Source organism: Moschus berezovskii, chromosome 20 (genome assembly GCF_049115385.1).
Source record: "Moschus berezovskii isolate FMDL1 chromosome 20, NW_MosBer_1.0, whole genome shotgun sequence".
Lineage (NCBI taxonomy): Eukaryota > Metazoa > Chordata > Mammalia > Artiodactyla > Moschidae > Moschus > Moschus berezovskii.
This window is the reverse complement of record NC_142479.1, coordinates 27850279-27868243: the sequence shown is the minus strand read 5'-3', so window position 1 is coordinate 27868243 and position 17965 is coordinate 27850279. Positions and strand designations below refer to the sequence as shown.

Below are 17965 nucleotides of genomic sequence, written 5' to 3'. Positions count from 1 at the left end.
CAGCCATCTCATTCTCCGTCGTCCCCTTCTCCTCCCGCCCCCAACCTTTCCCAGCATCAGAGTCTTTTCCAGTGAGTCAACGCGTCTCATGAGGTGGCCAAAGTATTGGAGTTTCAGCTTTAGCATCAGTCCCTCCAATGAACATCCAGGACTGATCTCCTTTAGAATGGACTGGTTGGATCTCCTTGCAGTACAAGGGACTCTCAAGAGTCTTCTCCAACACCACAGTTCAAAAGCATCGATTCTTCGGCGATCAGCTTTCTTCACAGTCCAACTCTCACATCCATACATGACCACGGGAAAAACCATTGCCTTGACTAGACGGACCTTGGTCGGCAAAGTAATGTCTCTGCTTTTTAATATACTATCAAGGTTGGTCATAACTTTCCTTCCAAGGAGCAAGCGTCTTTTAATTTCATGGCTGCAATCAGCATCTGCAGTGATTTTGGAGCCCAAAAAAACAAAGTCTGACACTGTTTCCACTGTTTTTCCATCTATTTCCCATGAAGTGATGGGACCAGATGCCATGATCTTTGTTTTCTGAATGTTGAGCTTCAAGCCAACCTTTTCACTCTCCTCTTTCACTTTCATCAAGAGGCTTTTGAGTTCCTCTTCACTTTCTGCCATAAGGGTAGTGTCATCTGCATATCTGAGGTTATTGATATTTCTCCCAGCAATCTTGATTCCAGCTTGTGCTTCTTCCAGCCCAGCGTTCCTCATGATGTACTCTGCATATAAGTTAAATAAGCAAGGTGACAATATACAACCTTGACGTACACCTTTTCCTATTTGGAACCAGTCTGTTGTTCCATGACCGGTTCTAACTGTTGCTTCCTGACCTGCATACAGGTTTCTCAAGAGGCAGGTCAGGAGGTCTGGGATTCCCATCTCTTTCAGAATGTTCCACAGTTTATTGTGATCCACACAGTCAAAGGCTTTGGCATAGTCAATGAAGCAGAAATAGATGTTTTTCTGAAACTCTCTTGCTTTCTCCATGATCCAGCGGATGTTGGCAATTTGATCTCTGGTGCCTCTGCCTTTTCTAAAACCTGCTTGAACATCTGGGAGTTCACGGTTTACATACTGCTGAAGCCTGGCTTGGAGAATTTTGAGCATGACTTTACTAGCGTGTGAGATGAGTGCAATTGTGCGGTAGTTTGAGCATTCTTTGGCATTGCCTTTCTTTGGGATTGGAATGAAGACTGACCTCTTCCAGTCCTGTGGCCACTGCTGAGTTTTCCAAATCTGCTGGCATATTGAGTGCAGCACTTTCACAGCATCATCTTTCAAGATTTGAAATAGCTCAACTGGAATTCCATCACCTCCACTAGCTTTGTTCGTAGTGATGCTTTCTAAGGCCCACTTGACTTCACATTCCAAGATGTCTGGCTCTAGGTCAGTGATCACATTATCGTGACTATCTTGGTCGTGAAGATCTTTTTTGTACAGTTCTTCTGTGTATTCCTGCCACCTCTTCTTAATATCTTCTGCTTCTGTTAGGTCCATACCATTTCTGTCCTTTATCGAGCCCATCTTTGCATGAAATGTTCCCTTGGAATCTCTAATTTTCTTGAAGAGGTCTCTTGTTTTTCCTATTCTGTTCTTTTCCTCTATTTCTTTGCATTGATCACTGAGGAAGGCTTTCTTATCTCTCCTTGCTATTCTTTGGAACTCTGCATTCAGATGCTTATATCTTTCCTTTTCTCCTTTGCTTTTCGCCTCTCTTCTTTTTACAGCTATTTGTAAGGCCTCCTCAGACAGCCATTTCGCTCTTTTGCATTTCTTTTCCATGGGGATGGTCTTGGTCCCTGTCTCCTGTACAATGTCACGAACCTCCGTCCAGAGTTCATCAGGCACTCTATCAATCAGATCTAGTCCCTTAAATCTATTTCTCACTTCCACTGCATAATCATAAGGGATTTGATTGAGGTCATATCTGAATGGTCTAGTGGTTTTCCCTACTTTCTTCAATTTAAGTCTGAACTTCGCAATAAGGAGTTCATGATCTGAGCCACAGTCAGCTCCTGGTCTTGTTTTCGCTAACTGTATACAGCTTCTCCATCTTTGGTTGCAAAGAATATAATCAATCTGATTTTGGTGTTGACCATCTGGTGATGTCCATGTGTAGAGTCTTCTCTTGTGTTGTTGGAAGAGGGTGTTTGCTATGACCAGTGCATTCTCTTGACAAAACTCTATTAGCCTTTGCCCTGCTTCATTCCGTGCTCCAAGGCCAAATTTGCCAGTTACTCCAGGTGTTTCTTGACTTCCTACTTTTGCATTCCAGTCCCCTAGAATGAAAAGGACATCTTTTTTGGGTGTTAGTTCTAAAAGGTCTTGTAGGTCTTCATAGAACCGATTAACTTCGGCTTCTTCAGCAGTACTGGTTGGGGCATAGGCCTGGATTACTGTAATATTGAATGGTTTGCCTTGGAAACGAACAGAAATCATCCTGTCATTTTTAAGATTGCATCCAAGTACTGCATTTCGGACTCTTTTGTTGACCATGATGGCTACTCCATTTCTTCTAAGGGATTCCTGCCCACAGTAGTAGATATAATGGTCATCTGAGTTAAATTCACCCATTCCAGTCCATTTTAATTCACTGATTCCTAGAATGTCGACGTTCACTCTTGCCATCTCCTGTTTGACCACTTCCAATTTGCCTTGATTCATGGACCTAACATTCCAGGTTCCTATGCAATATTGCTCTTTACAGCACCGGACCTTGTTTCTATCATTGGTCACATCCACAACTGGGTATTGGTTTTGCTTTTGCTCCATCCCTTTATTCCTTCTAGAGTTATTTCTCCACTGAGCTCCAGTAGCATACTGGGCACCTACCAACCTGGGGAATTCCTCATTCAGTATCCTATCATTTTGCCCTTTGTTACTGTTCATGGGGTTCTCAAGGCAAGTATACTGAAGTGGTTTGCCATTCCCTTCTCCAGGGGACCACATTCGGCTGTGGTCCATGTGATTAGATCAGCTAGTTTCCTGTGATTATGATTTCAGTTTGTCTGCCCTCTGTTGCCCCCTAGCAATACCTACCGTCTTATTTGGGTTTCTCTTACCTTGGTCGTGGAAAATCTCTTCACAGCCGCTCCAGCAAAGTGCAGCCGCTGTACCTTACCTTGGACGAGGGGTATCTCCTCGAGGCCGCCCCTCCTGACCTTGAACGCGGAGGATAAACCTAGACAGTGTATTAAAAAGCAGAGACATCACTTTGCCAACAAGAGTCCCTATAGTCAAAGCTATGGTTTTTCCAGTGGTCATGTATGGATGTGAGAGGTGGACATAAAGAAGACTGAGCGTCGAAGAACTGATGCTTTTGAACTGTGGTGCTGGAGAAGACTCTTGAGAGTCCCTTGGACAGCAAAGAAATCAAACCAGTCCATCCTAAAGAAAATCAGCTCTGAATATTCATTGGAAGGCCTGATGCTGAAGCTGAAGTTCCAATATTTTGGCCATCTGAAATGAAGAGCTGACTCACTGGAAAAGACCCTGATTCTGGGAAAGATTGAGGCCAGGAGAAGGGGGTGACAGAGGATGAGATGGCTGGATGGTATCACTGACTCAGTGGACATGAATTTGAGCAAACCCCAGGAGATGGTGAAGGACAGGGTAGTCTGGCACGCTGCAGTCCATAGGGTAAGAAAGAGTCAGACGTGATTTAGTGACTAAACAGAAGCCTTCTCCATACATTGAACTAATCTTTATGTGCATTTTAGTTGTGCTTTTTTTTCTTGAAATAATAAAACATAATATGCTGAAAATGTTTTTTTCCCTTCCATCTTCAATATTAAAATGGCTACACAAAAATTCACCAATTTTGATAAATATTTTTTTAATTTACGATGATAAGACAGCTGTCACAGTACAATCTAGCAAGATTGTTTTGAATGAAATTAAAGACAAGCAAGCACTACTAGAGCCATTTTATGGAAAAATCCAAATGAACTATCTGGTCAACCCAATAGCTCCATATCCTCACCTGACAGAGAGGACCACCTGCAATCCAGAGATCCCAAACATTTAGGTGGATGCAGTGACTACGTAGGACTTTGGGTTGTCTGTCTCAGGGGTAGGTTAATTGTGTTAACTGATGTTGAGAAAAAGCGAGCAAAGGACAAACTCTGATGGAAACTATTAGCCCTCACCTCTTCATTTCTCAGTCTCCTTTGCACTTAGACTAGAGCCACATAATAAGTGAAAGTCAGCATGATGTAGACAGATGTGACACAAGCTGTGTCCATGCCTGGTTCTTTAAAACATCCTAAACAATCTATCTGCTCTCTCTCCCCTTGCTTCAGTGAACTTGGAGGCTCCAGGTTCCAGATGGTGGCTGTAATTTACAAACCAGTTGTATCTCAGAGTCACTCCTCAGAAGAGAGCACTCTTGGCAAAGCGACCCAAACCAATATTGCTGTGACATAAACAGAAAATAAATATCTGTCACAACAAGCTGCTGAGATTTTCATGGTTGTTATTGTTGAAGCATAGGCTAGCTTTACTGTAACTAATGGCTCAAGGAAATACTTTCAGCATTCTATTGCTTCAGATTTACCCTTTGCACAAAAGATTAAAATTGATTGCTCCAAAAAAGATTATATGGGATAACATACCAAATGAGTCTTTTAGATACAAGATTTTCAAATGTAAGGTCTTTACTTATTTTTATTTATTATAATTTTTATTGGGATATAGTTCATTTACAATGCATTAGTTTCAGGAGTACAGCAAACTGAATCTGTTATATATATATATTTATATATATATGCATTTGCATGTGTGCATGTTCAGTTGTTTCCGTCGTGTCTGACTCTTTGTAACCCTGTGGACTATAGCCCACCAGGCTCCTCTGTCCTTGGGATTCTCCAGGCAAGAATACTGAAGTAGGTTGCCATGCCCTCCTCCAGGGGATCTTCCCGACCCAGGAATTCATCCTGTGTCTCCTGCATTGCTGGTAGATTCTTTACCCACTGAGCCAACTGGGAAGCTTGCATATTCATGTGTGTGTATATGTATACACACACATGCACATATCCACTCTTTTTTAGATTCTTTCCCCATATAAGCCATTGCAGAATACTGAGTAGAGTTAGTTCCCTGTGCTGTACAGTAGGACTTCATTGGTTATCTATTTTAAATATAGCAGTGTATACGTGTCAATCTTCTAGTTTATCCCTCTCCCTTCTTACCTCTCAGTAACCATAAATTAACTTTCTACATCAGTAACTCTATTTCTGCTTTGCAGATAAGTTCATTTATAGCCTTTTTTAGATTCCACATGTAAGTGGTATCATATGATATCTGTCTTTCTTGGACTGACTTACTTCATTCGGTACAACAATCTCTAGGTCTATGTATGTTGCTGCAAATGGTATTATTCCATCCTTTTTATGGCTTAGTAATACTCCACTATATATATGTAACACGTGCTCTTTATCCATTCCCCTACTGATGGACATTTATGTTGCTTCCATGTCCCGGCTATTATACATAGTGCTGCAGTGAACATTGGGGTGCCTGCATCTTTTCAAATTATGGTTTTCTCCAGATTATATGTCTGGAAAAGGGATCACTGGTTCATAGCTTGATTTTTAGTTTTCTAAGGAATCTCATACTCTTCTCCACAGTGGCTGTACCATTTACACTCCCACCAACAGTGGAAGAGGATTCCCTTTTCTCCACACCCTCCTCAGCATTTATTATTTGTGGATTTTTTGATGATGGCCATTCTGACCAGTGTGAGGTCACTAAGGAAACAATCTCATTTGCCATGGCATTAAAAAAAACAAAATACCTCATGCTGTGATTCATGGGGTCGCAAAGAGTCAGACACGACTGAGCGACTGAACTGAACTGAACAAAGAGGAAAAAGAAAACTATAAGATACTGATGAAAAAAATAAAAGATGACACAAACATATGGAAAGATATACCATGCTCTTGGATTAGAAGGATCAATATTGTGAAAATAGCTATACTAAAGCAATCCAAAGCAATCTAGAGATTCAAGCAAGCCTTATCAAATTACCATTGGCATTTTTCACAGAAATAGAACAAAAAAAATTATAGTTTTTATGGAAACATAAAAGATCACAAAGAGCTAAAGCAATCTTGAGAAAGAAAAAGGGAACCATAAAATGAAGAATTAGGCTCCCTGACTTCGGACTATACCTACAAAGCCACAGTCATCAAAACACTATGGTACTTCTGGCACAAAACCAGAAACATAGATCAATGAAAAAGGACAGAAAGTCCAGAGATAAACCCATGCACCTACGGTCACCTAACCCATGATAAAATAAGCAAGAATATACAATGGCGAAAAGACAGTCTCTTTGATAAATAGTGCTAGGAAAACTGGTCAGTTACGTGTAAAAGAATGAAATTAAAACACACCCTAACATCACACACAAAATAAACTCAAAATGGATTAAAGATGTAACTGTAAAGCCTGATACTATAAAACCTTTAGCAGAAAACATGGACAGAACACTCTCTGACATAAATCACAGCAAGATCTTTTTCAATTCACCTCTTAGAATAATGAAAATAAAAACAAAAATGAATAAATGGGACCTAATTACACTTAAAATCTTTTGCACAGCAAAAGAAACCATAAGCAAAATGAAAAGACAACTCTTAGAATGGAAGAAAATATTTTCAGATGAAGTAAACAAGAAGGGATTAATCTCTAACATACTGAGCTCAATATAAAAAACCAAAAAACAAAAGACCCAATCAAAACATGGGCAAAAGATCTAAATAGACATTTCTCCAAAGAAGGCATACACATGATTTAAAAGCACATGAAAAGATGTTCAACATCACTAATTATCAGAGAAATGCAAATCAAAATATAAGGTTTTTATATAAAAGGCTTTTTTTAGGACACATTTTTATAAATGATTTCACAGAAAAGGAAGTCACTTGAATTCCATAAGTCTCTGTTTCCTCCTCTTTAAAATGAACTTAATTTGAATACCTACCTCATATATTTGCTGGGAGGATTCAGTGAGTCAACCCACAAGAAGTGAAATAATATGGCGGCTCACATAGATTACAGAAGTTAGCATTGCTATTGAAAACTTACTAGTTTTTAGACATGTTAGACTTTCTATACTAACATATACTCCTAACATTTTATACTAACATTTTCCTCCGAAAGTGCACACTTGGTCTCAGTGACCCTTAAGAAAAGTGGGTGTGCGCATGCGTGCTAAGTTGATTCAGTTGTGTCTGACTCTTTGTAACTCTATGGACTGTAGCCCACCAGCCTCCTCTGTTCATGGTATTGTCCAGGCAAGAATACTGGTGTGAGTTGCCATGCCTTCCTCCAGGGGAGCTTCCTGACCCAGGGATCAAGTTCGCGTCTCTTACGTCTCCTGCATTGGTAGGCTCTTTACCACTAGTGCCACCTGGGAAGCCCCGAGAAAGAGAGGTAGCAGACCCTGCTTTGCACTTGGGAAAACCAGGTCCAAGGGCTTTCTTATGGTGCAATTATCACCAGACAGGTTCTAGAATCAGTTCAGCCTAAAACACACCAACTTGCCTTAGGGATTTTGTTACTGGTTTCCAAGTCTCAGGTCTCTATATTCTTTTTTTTTTTTAAGAGAAGATTGGAATAAAATGAAAGTTAACTTCTAGGAGCCTGGTGGGCTACAGTCCATAGCTTCACAAAGAGTCGGAAATGACTGAAATGACTTAGCACACGCGCAGGATGTCTCTCAATTCTGTGTATAACTTCGCATTATTAGAGGAACTATGGGACAGAACTGCAAAACAAACAAGGAGCCCTGATTCCCAGGATCCTTGCCCACTGACCATCCATCATTCTTTGGAAAACACTCAGGACAGGTGTGGCAATCCACTCCAGCATTCTTGCCTGGAGAATTCCATGGACAGAGAAGCCTGGCAGGCTATAGTCCGTGGGATCGCAAAGCATTGCTCATGACTGAGCGACTAACACATACACACAGGAAGCTGAGATTTCCCAATGACGGGGGCGGGGGGATCCCATGCCCTGCCCATCACTCAGAATCATTCCTGACCAACGCCCCACATCTATCAGGCTCCAGGCCAGAGGCAAGTATCAGATCCAGCTCAAGTCACTGCTGAGTGCTAGTTCCAAGGAAGAGAGACACAGCAGCCAATGAAGCTGCCTCCACTTGTAAGAGATAGCCACAGCTGGACGGAACAGCTGCTGAACTTCAATGATTTGTGATTCTGGTTTATTTATTCCCACTGAGGTTTCTCTGATTCAGATGCAATCCAAATGTTTGGAGGGAAACACAAAAATGTAAAGTCATTTGCTCATAAGGCCCTCAAAACACCCAAAGGAGTTCTAAAACTATTCCTATTAAGGACACTTAATAGGTCAGCCGCATCCACCACACACCTTAGAGGTCAGGAATTTTCCCAATTTGTTATGCTGACACAGCTTTGGAGACCTCACATCCTCCACATGTGTAACTCAGGCATCCCTTAGGATAGCATGCTTTTACTTGGAAGCAGTTGGGAAAATTGGGGAGAAGACGTGGAAAAAGCCATCTGGCCAGCCTCGGGGCCCTTTGCTAGCACCCACTGGCTAACAAAATCTGACCCATTTCTTAATATATGAAATTCCACTTACTGAGCAGCACAGTAATCACTGCACTGGGGTGGCTCAGCTGGTAAAGAATCCTCCTGCAGTGCGGGAGACCTGGGTTCAATCCCTGGGTTGGGAAGATCCCCTGGAGAAGGGGAAGGCCACCCACTCCAGTATTCTTGACTGGAGAATTCCATGGGCTACAGTCCATGGGGTCACAAAGAGTCGGACACAACTGAGCAACTTTCACTTCACTTTTATTATATTGCATTATATATATAGCCATTATATATGTATAAGCCATATATACATACATAGCTTCTCAAGTTGTGCTAGTCATAAAGAACCCGCCTGCCAGTGAAAGAGACATGAGAGATACAGGTTTGATCTCTGGTTTGGGAAGATCCCCTGGAGGAGGGCATGGCAACCCACTTAGGTATTATTGCTTGGAGAATCCCAAAGACAGAGGAGCCTGGCAGACTGTAGTCCATAGGGTTGCACAGAGTCAGACACGACTGAAGCAACTTAGCCTATATATATGTATTCATTTATTTCACACAATGATCCTCTAAGATAGGCATAGTTAGTATTTCCATTTTAACCTAGCAGAGAGTGGCTAGTAAGTTGTCCATGGCATCAAAGCTAATTAGTGGGAAAAAGTGAAAGTGAAAGTAGTTCAGTTGTGTCCAACTGTGCGACCCCATGGACTATACAGTCCATGGAATTCTCCAGGCCAGAATACTAGAGTGGGTAGCCTTTCCTTTCTCAAGGGGATCTTCCCAACCCAGGGATTGAACCCAGGTCTCCCACATCATGGGCACATTCTTTTCCAGCTGAACCACCAGGGAAGCCCATTAGTGGCAAAGCCATCAAGATCCTGATTTCAGAGTCTACACCGGAGCACCTCATCTGGAGCTGAGCAGGAAAGAACAAGGAAGATCCAAATTTCCTTGTCTCTACTTGGTCCCTTTATAAGTAATTGGTTTCCAGTTACTTTAGATGGGAGCTTAGAGGCCATGCAGGCCAGTAAGGGGACTCTCTTAATCTTGTGCCCAGGATGGACATGACCAGTCAGCCACACAACTGCAATCTACTAATGCAAGGCAGGTTCTAGGAGTCCTTCTCAATACGCCTCTCTGTGTAACTGTACAAATTTAATACATGAGTGTAAAGAAAAAGCCTGCAAACAGCCTTGCAGTGACCCCATATCCCTATTCAATTCTGAATTCACCACAGTGACCCCATTAAAGACTAATTAGGGACTTCATTAAAGACCCCACGAATGATGACTTCCCCTTACACCATCTTCTACTAGGGAGCGTAACGCTATGCTTGAAGAAGATACACATGGGGTCTTATCTCCTTTTTCTCTTTGGTGTTTTTAGCCTTGTCTGCAATGTGCGCTCAAGGAGTAATAAAAACTAGATGGCTGGTTTTTCAAATGTGTTCCTTGAATCCTTGGGGTAGGATGGAACGCTGTTTTCATCATTTAGTCACTAAATGTGTCCAACACTTTTGCAACCTCATGGACTGTAGCCTGCCAGGATCCTCTGAGCATGAGATTTTCCAGGCAAGAATAACTGGAGTGGGTTGTCATTTCCTTCTCCAGGGGATCTTCCTGATCAGGGATTGAACCTGCATCTCTTGCATTGGCAGGTGGATCATTGGCAGGTGGATTCTTTACCACTGAGCCACTAGGGAAGCCCTGTGAGGGCAGGGGGTCACCTGTTCTGCTTCAAACAGAACCTATCCATGACAGTATATTTGATGAACAGGATTTGGCTATTTGATTTCAATTGGAAAAAGCTTTAGCAGCTAAGTACATAGTTTAGAAATGCACAGGAACCTCTATGCTGTTTTCCATAGAGCACACACCAATTTCCATGCCCACCAATAGTGTACAGAGTTTCTCTTTTCTCCACATCTCGACAACACTTACTGTGTCTTGTCTTTTTGATAAAAGCCATCCAAACAGGTGTGGAGTGATATCTCATTATGGTTTTGACTTGCACGTCTGGGGTGGTGGTTGTCAAAGTGTACAAACATCCAGTTATAAGATGAATGAGTTCTGGAGGTCTAAGGCACAGCAAGGTGACTCAAGTTAATAACACTATATTATATACTTGAATGTAATGTGGTTTTGAAGAAAACTCTTGAGAGTCCCTTGGACAGTAAGGAGATCAAACCAGTCAATCCTAAAGGAAATCAACCTTGAATATGCTTTGGAAGGCCTGATGCTGAAGCTGAAGTTCCAATACTTTGGCCACCAGATGCGAACAGCTGACTCACAGGAAAAGAAATCCTGGGAAAGATTGAAGGCAAAAAGAGAAGAGGGCAGCAGTGGGTGAGATGGTTGGATGGTATCACGGATTCAGTGGATGTGAATTTGGGCAAACTCTGGGAGATAGTGAGGGACAGAGTGGCCTGGCATGCTGCAGTCCATGGGGTTACAAAGACTTGGACACACTAGAGACTGAGCAATAACATCAACAATATACTTGAAATCTGCTAAGAGAGTAGATCATAAGTGTTCTCAGCACACACCCCACCCAAGGAAAGTAACTGCGTGTGATGATGGACGGATGCATGAGTTAACTTGCTTGTGATAATCATTTCCTAATGCATATAAAACTCGAACCATCACACTGTACACCTTCGATACATAACAATCTTTGTCAAATATTCCTCAGGAAAGCTGAGTGAAGACTGCATGGGAATAGGAACTATGCAGTTCTGATGTTCTATGACACTAAATTATCAAGGAACTAAGATTCTCTCACCACTAGATTGAATTATGGGGGTGAGATTCTCATGTGCTACAGTTTATGGGTTCCCAGAGATGTGGAAATGTTCAGAGTTGCTGAGATCTCCCGCGTTTGGATGGGAGCCTAGCAGAAGTCTTAGGGCCCCTTTCTAACCTTCAAAATCCTAAAGACCACCACATGAACATGGGGACCAGGGAAGGTACTTGAATTTCTTTGTCTCTTCACACCCTCAGTCTCCTGAATTCTTTTTTTACTGCATAAGGTTCATTTCAGAGAAAGCAAAGCTTCATAAAAATGACCCTCTAGATTACCGTTTGTGCTCAATCATTCCACAAACATGGGTTAAATGAAAAAAATGTGTCAAGTCACCACCCCCTAGTTTACCTCTTCTGTCCTATTAACTTGCTGGGATATGTAACAGTAATTTAGGACCTGCTTTCGTTATGATTCATTCATGACCCTGGCCAGGCAAAAGCTTCCCTGGAGGCTCCCACAGACTCTGCGCTGTCTTTAAAAGGCACACAGAGCAGCCAGAGCTGCAGAGAGACTGAAACAAACTCAGGAACCGGCAGCTCTCAGGCTGAAGCTGGCGACCTTGCCCCTTGACATGAAGGTCTCTGCAGTGGTCCTGTGTCTGCTGCTCACAGCCGCCCTCTGCAGCATCCAGGTGTTGGCTCAGCCAGGTAAGCTCCTCTCTCTGCAGGAAAACTGATCACTGCCTTCACTGTCAGACCAGCAAGAATCTTCAGAGACTTGCTGTGAACTCCCGCATTTTAAAAATGGGAAAAAGGGTTTCATGAGTGGACAAGAGGAGCCTCAACCTCACAATCAGAGCAAGAGACAGAACTAGAAACCCAGGCCACTGAGCTGGTCCCCCTGTTCTTTCCTGACATAATATTGAGAGCAATGCTGTGTCCATCCATGATCTGGATGCCCTCGCATGTTTGAGGATGGAGGCACATGAGAAAACGACTTCTCTAACTAGGGGCATAGAGGGGATTTTTGTCAGTGATGGAAAGAAAAAAAAAATCTTTTGGTTGTACATCCCAGATTTTTACTGGACTCCAAGACATCCTTTAGAAACAATGGTAAGAGGAAGGGCATGAGGTCCGAGGGGAATCTCTCAAGGTGATGTGTTTTGATTCTGTTTGGGAAAAATATCTGTATGTTTGTACATAACTCATGTTTTCACTCTCTGATGACTTAGATTTACTCTATGTATCAGTCTGAATAAGGCAACGCACACCGGGGTAACAAACAAACCTAAATTATCAGTGGCTTAAAACAAAACAAGGTTAATTTTCTTACCTACATGGAACATCCATAATGTATTGGCTACTTTGACATCATATACTCAGGATTCTAGATGGATGGAGCAACTGAGGGATTGGGAACACTACTGCTTATTTAATGAAGGAAAAGAAAGATCTCAAAGGTCTTGCACTGGCAAAAACTAGCTTAGAAATGGCATTTGTCACTTCATCTCTTCATTTTTTTGTCAAAATTAGTTAGTGGTTCCAATCAACCAAGAGTGGCCAAGAAATGAGAGTCTACCATGTGTCCAGGAAGCAGAGAATGGAGAATATCTGGTGAATGGTATTATGACTTTGACACAGCTACATAATTCTTTGTAAGGACAAAGTTGGAGTGTATGGCATTGACCAAGCCTTTTCCAAATCCTTGCCTGTAGCTGCTGCTGCTGCTGCTAAGTCACTTCAGTCGTGTCCGACTCTGTGTGACCCCATAGACGGAAGCCCACCAGGCTCCCCCGTCCCTGGGATTCTCCAGGCAAGAACACTGGAGTGGGTTGCCATTTCCTTCTCCAATGTGTGAAAGTGGAAAGTGAAAAGTGAAAGTGAAGTCGCTCAGTCGTGTCCGACCCTTAGCGACCCCACGGACTGCAGCCTACCAGGCTCCTCCATCCATGGGATTTTCTAGGCAATAGTACTGGAGTGGCTTGCCATTGCCTTCTCCGTTGCCTGTAGCAGTGGGCCTCTATTGCATAGCTGGGGACACCTATCAGTGGCAGAGGTACAGGACCTCAGAGTAGACAGGTTCTGCCTCCATCTGTTACATTCTTTGCCTTCTCTTAAATTTCCTTCCTTACAAAGTCATGCTTAAAAATTACCCACCTATCATTAGTGTTCACGCTTTCTGTTCACTTCTCCCCCAATGCAGCTTCTATTCCAACCATCTGCTGCTTCAATGTGTCTAGAAAGAAGATCTCCATTCAGCGACTGCAGAGCTACAGAAAAATCACGGGCAGCAAGTGTCCTCAGAAAGCTGTGATGTAAGTAGACAAAACTTACCCTCTCCCAGTCCCAAACTTCATTTCTGGGGGAGAGAGTTCTTGGAACAACACTAGAGCTACCTGGAACTCTGCACTTAGTTTCATCTCACTAATCCAATCCATGAGTTTTCACAACAGGAGAATTTCACTCTAACTCTCTATGTGGACGTTTGTTCAGGTCATCCCAATTCCTTTGAGTCAAGAGCAAGGATGGCTCTACTGATCCATCATGAGCAGCCACTCACCATCAGCATCCCACCCTTCCTCTCTCTCCCCTTCCCCTGCTCCCTCTGCAGGCCCTTTATCCCATGAGAGATGGCCCTGGAAGGTTTAGGATTAAACAAGCACAATTTTCAAAGAGGATCCTTAATATTTTCTTCTCTCCCACAGATTCAACACCAAACAGAACAAGAAAATCTGTGTTGATCCCCAGGAGAAGTGGGTCCAGAATGCCATGGAGTACCTGAACCAAAAATCCCAAACCTTAAAATCATAAATATTCACCTTTAAAAATATATATATATTCACCTTTTAAAGAGCCTCAAAAGGCTTGGTTCACTTTCCAGTTCTTCCTAAGATGTATTCTGAGATAATCACAACTTCATTCTAAAAGTAATGGCTTTGAATTAATAATAAAACATGTGTGTTTTATTTAAAACATACTCTATTTAAGTTATTAACGCTTTTAAAAGTTCTCCACCATGAATTTTTGCTATTTTTAAAATGTAAAGCTTTGGTTGGGTCCCTTCCCTTCAGTGAACCCCAGTTCAACCAAAGGATGAGGAATGCTGTCTCTTTCCTCCTTACCTCCCTGGAATCTTGTAAGTGTCCTGGCAAGGATCATCAAAAGAACGGTGTTTTGTATTTTTAAGAAGACGTTGCTCAAGGAAAGAGTGGGATGAACTGAGAGAATAGCGTGGAAACATGTACATTACCATATACAAAACAGATAGCAAGTGAGAATTTGCTGTGTAGAACAGGGAACTCAACCCAGGGTTCTGTGACAACCTAGAGGGGTACGATGGGGTGGGAAACGGGAGGGGAGTTCAGGACGGAAGGGGCATGTGTATACCTGTGGCTGATTCGTGTTGATGTGTGGCAGAGGCCAACACAGCATTGTAGAACAATCATCCTCCAATCATTGCATTTTGTTCTATACTTCTCGATATTCTACAGTGATAATCTCTGATAATTAAAAAAAAAGAAGACATCACTCTTGTAAACCCAAGGTTTACGAGACTCATAATGTTAAATAGAAATGCATGTTGTTTTAGGAATTTATAAAAATACATTTTTATTACATTCTGCGGTTGTACTTTTTGGGGGGAATCCACGTTGATCTGGGAGGGAGAAAGATAGAAGAAGGGATGAGAGGTATGGTTATGGAGGGGGACTGTGCTCCTGAGACATGGTCTTTTGGTGGTGCTGGTTTTCAATGAGATTCAGGGCAGGGGGTGGGGTGGGGTGTGAAACGGAGACAACCAGACAAAACCTTTCCATCCCTCTACCTCCCAGTCTCCCAGAGACATTTCCAGACCCCAGGTACTTTTGACTCTTATTCAGCAGGACCCTCACTACCATTCCTTTCCTGGTCAGCGCCATGCTTGCGCCAGATTTTCCTCCTGTGACCCATGGTAGCCTGTGACATCCTCCCCATGACTGCTTTATTCCTCTGATCATCCTCCTACCTAGGATAAATAGAAAATAGACAGCATGAAGTCAGATAATCCTTGACAAAAGGTTTATTTAGACTAAAGCTTTATGAGCACTTAAGGAGGATTCATCGTGTAACTTAAACCTGATCTTCATGGATGGAAAAGCAGAGGGCCTCTTTGAGAGGCTTTTTGAGTGGCTCAGATGGTAAAGAATCTGCCTGCAATGGGGGAGACCCGGGTTCGATCCCTAGGTTAGGAAGATCCCCTGGAGAAAGGAATGGCAACCCACTCCTGTGTACTTGCCTGGAGAATCCCATGGATAGAGGAGCCTGGCGGGCTACAGTCCAAGAGTCAGACACAGTTGAGCGACTAACACTTCTGTCTCTGCCATAGTGGTTATCTAAAAGTGTCAACAGGAGGCAAAGTTCAGCTGTTGGGTTGGCCAAAATATTCATAACATCGTGTGGAAAACCCTGAACAAAGTTTTTGGCCAACCCAATATTAGCGCTAGTGGTAAAGAACCTATCTGCCAATGCAGGTAGATGTCAGATACTCAGGTTCGATCCCTGGGCCGGGAAGATGCCCTGGAGGAGGGCACGGCAACCCACTCAGGTATTTTTGCCAGAAGAGCTTGGTGGGCTACAATCCATGGGGTCGCAAAGAGTTGGACAGGACTGAAGCAACTTATCACCCTAGGTCACAATATTTGCTCTGGTCCTGTTGTTATTTCCATCCCAAAGTGCAAACAGAAAGCTGGGTGTAAATATCTAGCTTAGGGCCCACCAGCCTCCTTCTTTAGGAAACGTAAACAGGAGTCTAGCCGTAAATGCCTAGCCTGGAGTGCATCTATCTCCTGCCTCAGGATATAAATTAACACTGTCCTGGACAAACCAGAGCATCTGGTCACCACAGCACGTAATAGGCATCAAAAGTTTTGACTCAGTGGGTGAGGAAAATATCATGATCAGTGGTCAACGCCCCTGCAGGCTGGATTGAGAAGTAGCAGCCAATACACTCTGAAAATGTATAGGCACAAAGTTGTTAAACATCAAAAACTCTACTGAAAAAGATTGCAGGTCAAATTTACTTTATTCAACAATTCATGAATTAAGCAACTCCCCCAAGCTATAGAAAATGAATGGCTTTTAAAGGCAGAAAGGAGATGGGAAATTATTAGCAAAGAATGCTTTGCTTCAGGCAAGGTCAACTGCCTAAGGGGAATGGCAGAGTCTTTGAGACCGGAAGGGGTCCTCTCCCTAGTAGGGCTTCTGAGGTGGCACTAGTGGTAAAGAAACCACTTCCCAATGCAGGAGATGTGGGTTTGTTCCCTGGATCAGGAAGATCCCCTGGAGGAGGGCATGGCAACCCACTCCAATATTCTTGCCTGGAGAATCCCATGGCCAGAGGAACCTGGTGGGCTACAGTCCATAGGGTCGCAGAGTCGGACACGACTGAAGGAACTTAACACGCACACGTTCGTCTCCTTAGTGCTGACCAGGTAATGTCCAGGCTGACGGGTTAAAGGTCCCTGTCCTGGGGAGTTGAATTGCAGTTAGGTCAAGCAATAGTCTTGATTTTCCGATGTGAGGTTTAACACAAGTGACTCTATTTAGAGGCTGCTATCTCTTATTTTGTTTTATTTATTCTTTTTTTTTTGTCCATATCCTTTTTAAAACTGTCCTTCTCTTTAGATCATACTTTCAGCATAACTGAGAGATGTGATCAAAATTTAAGACATGGGCACCACTGTTAGCAACCGCTCTGTAGTTCTCACAGCTTTTGTCCATCCTGTGTGTGGGATTCATAAATCAGGACCTTTTAATAACTTCATCTCTGTGATATTCACAGACCACAATTTTAGGTTCACAATTTTTAAGTTGGCTGTTTGTTCCTTTTCCTGACATTCTAGTCATAAAGAGAACACAACACAGCAGGGAGATTTCTATGATTATTATAAGCCAGATAATCTCTAATGTTTGGAATGCACTTTGAGACATGGTCTCTAAGATCCAAACCAATCAAAATCAAATAAGTCAAAGAAAGACCCATCAAAGGAGTTATCTTCCAAAGCTGAGTGGCTGGCTCCGGGGTGTAACTGAGTCTCAGCTTCCGCAGAAGGGTTAACCCAGATGCAGGTAGGGTTAATCAGAGCACAGACCCCTCCTTGTTCAACTAAAAAATAATCAAAGGCTATCCTATTATTGAGTTACCTTGGACAGAGAGTTTAAGGATCATTGTTGGGCAGCTATTGTCTTAGCAATAGAACTGTGCAATGTCTTCAGGAGTTAAGGAGGGGTCCTGAGCCTAATGTCATTTGTAGTTACTCCTAACCAGGCAAGTAGAAGTGAAGTGAAGTGAAGTCGCTCAGTTGCGTCCAACTCTTTGCGACCCCATGGACTGTAGCCTACCAGGCTCCTCCGTCCATGGGATTCTCCAGGCAAGAATACTGGAGTGGATTGCCATTTCCTTCTCCAACCAGGCAAGTATGAGTCTGCCAAAGGAAGCGAATCCTGAGTCATGAACATCTTCCGATATTTCCTTTCTAATGAGAAGGTGTGAGTCCAGAGAAGTCAATCAATGAGATGACAACTCATTTGTGGTAAGTTAGGGGCACCATTTTGGAGAAGGAAATGGCAACCCACTCCAGTGTTCTTGCCTGGAGA

At 42.8% G+C, this 17965-nt stretch overlaps 1 protein-coding gene across 1 annotated transcript; it reads left to right on the top strand.

Moving 5' to 3' along the window:
* The first annotated feature begins 11910 nt into the window (after positions 1-11910).
* On the top strand, positions 11911-14261 carry LOC129536758 (eotaxin). Its single transcript, XM_055395850.2, has 3 exons — positions 11911-12040; positions 13536-13647; positions 14038-14261. The coding sequence occupies exons 1-3, from the start codon at positions 11965-11967 to the stop codon at positions 14141-14143; spliced, it is 294 nt and encodes a 97-aa protein (XP_055251825.2). The 5' UTR covers positions 11911-11964; the 3' UTR covers positions 14144-14261.
* Positions 14262-17965: the final 3704 nt, after the last annotated feature.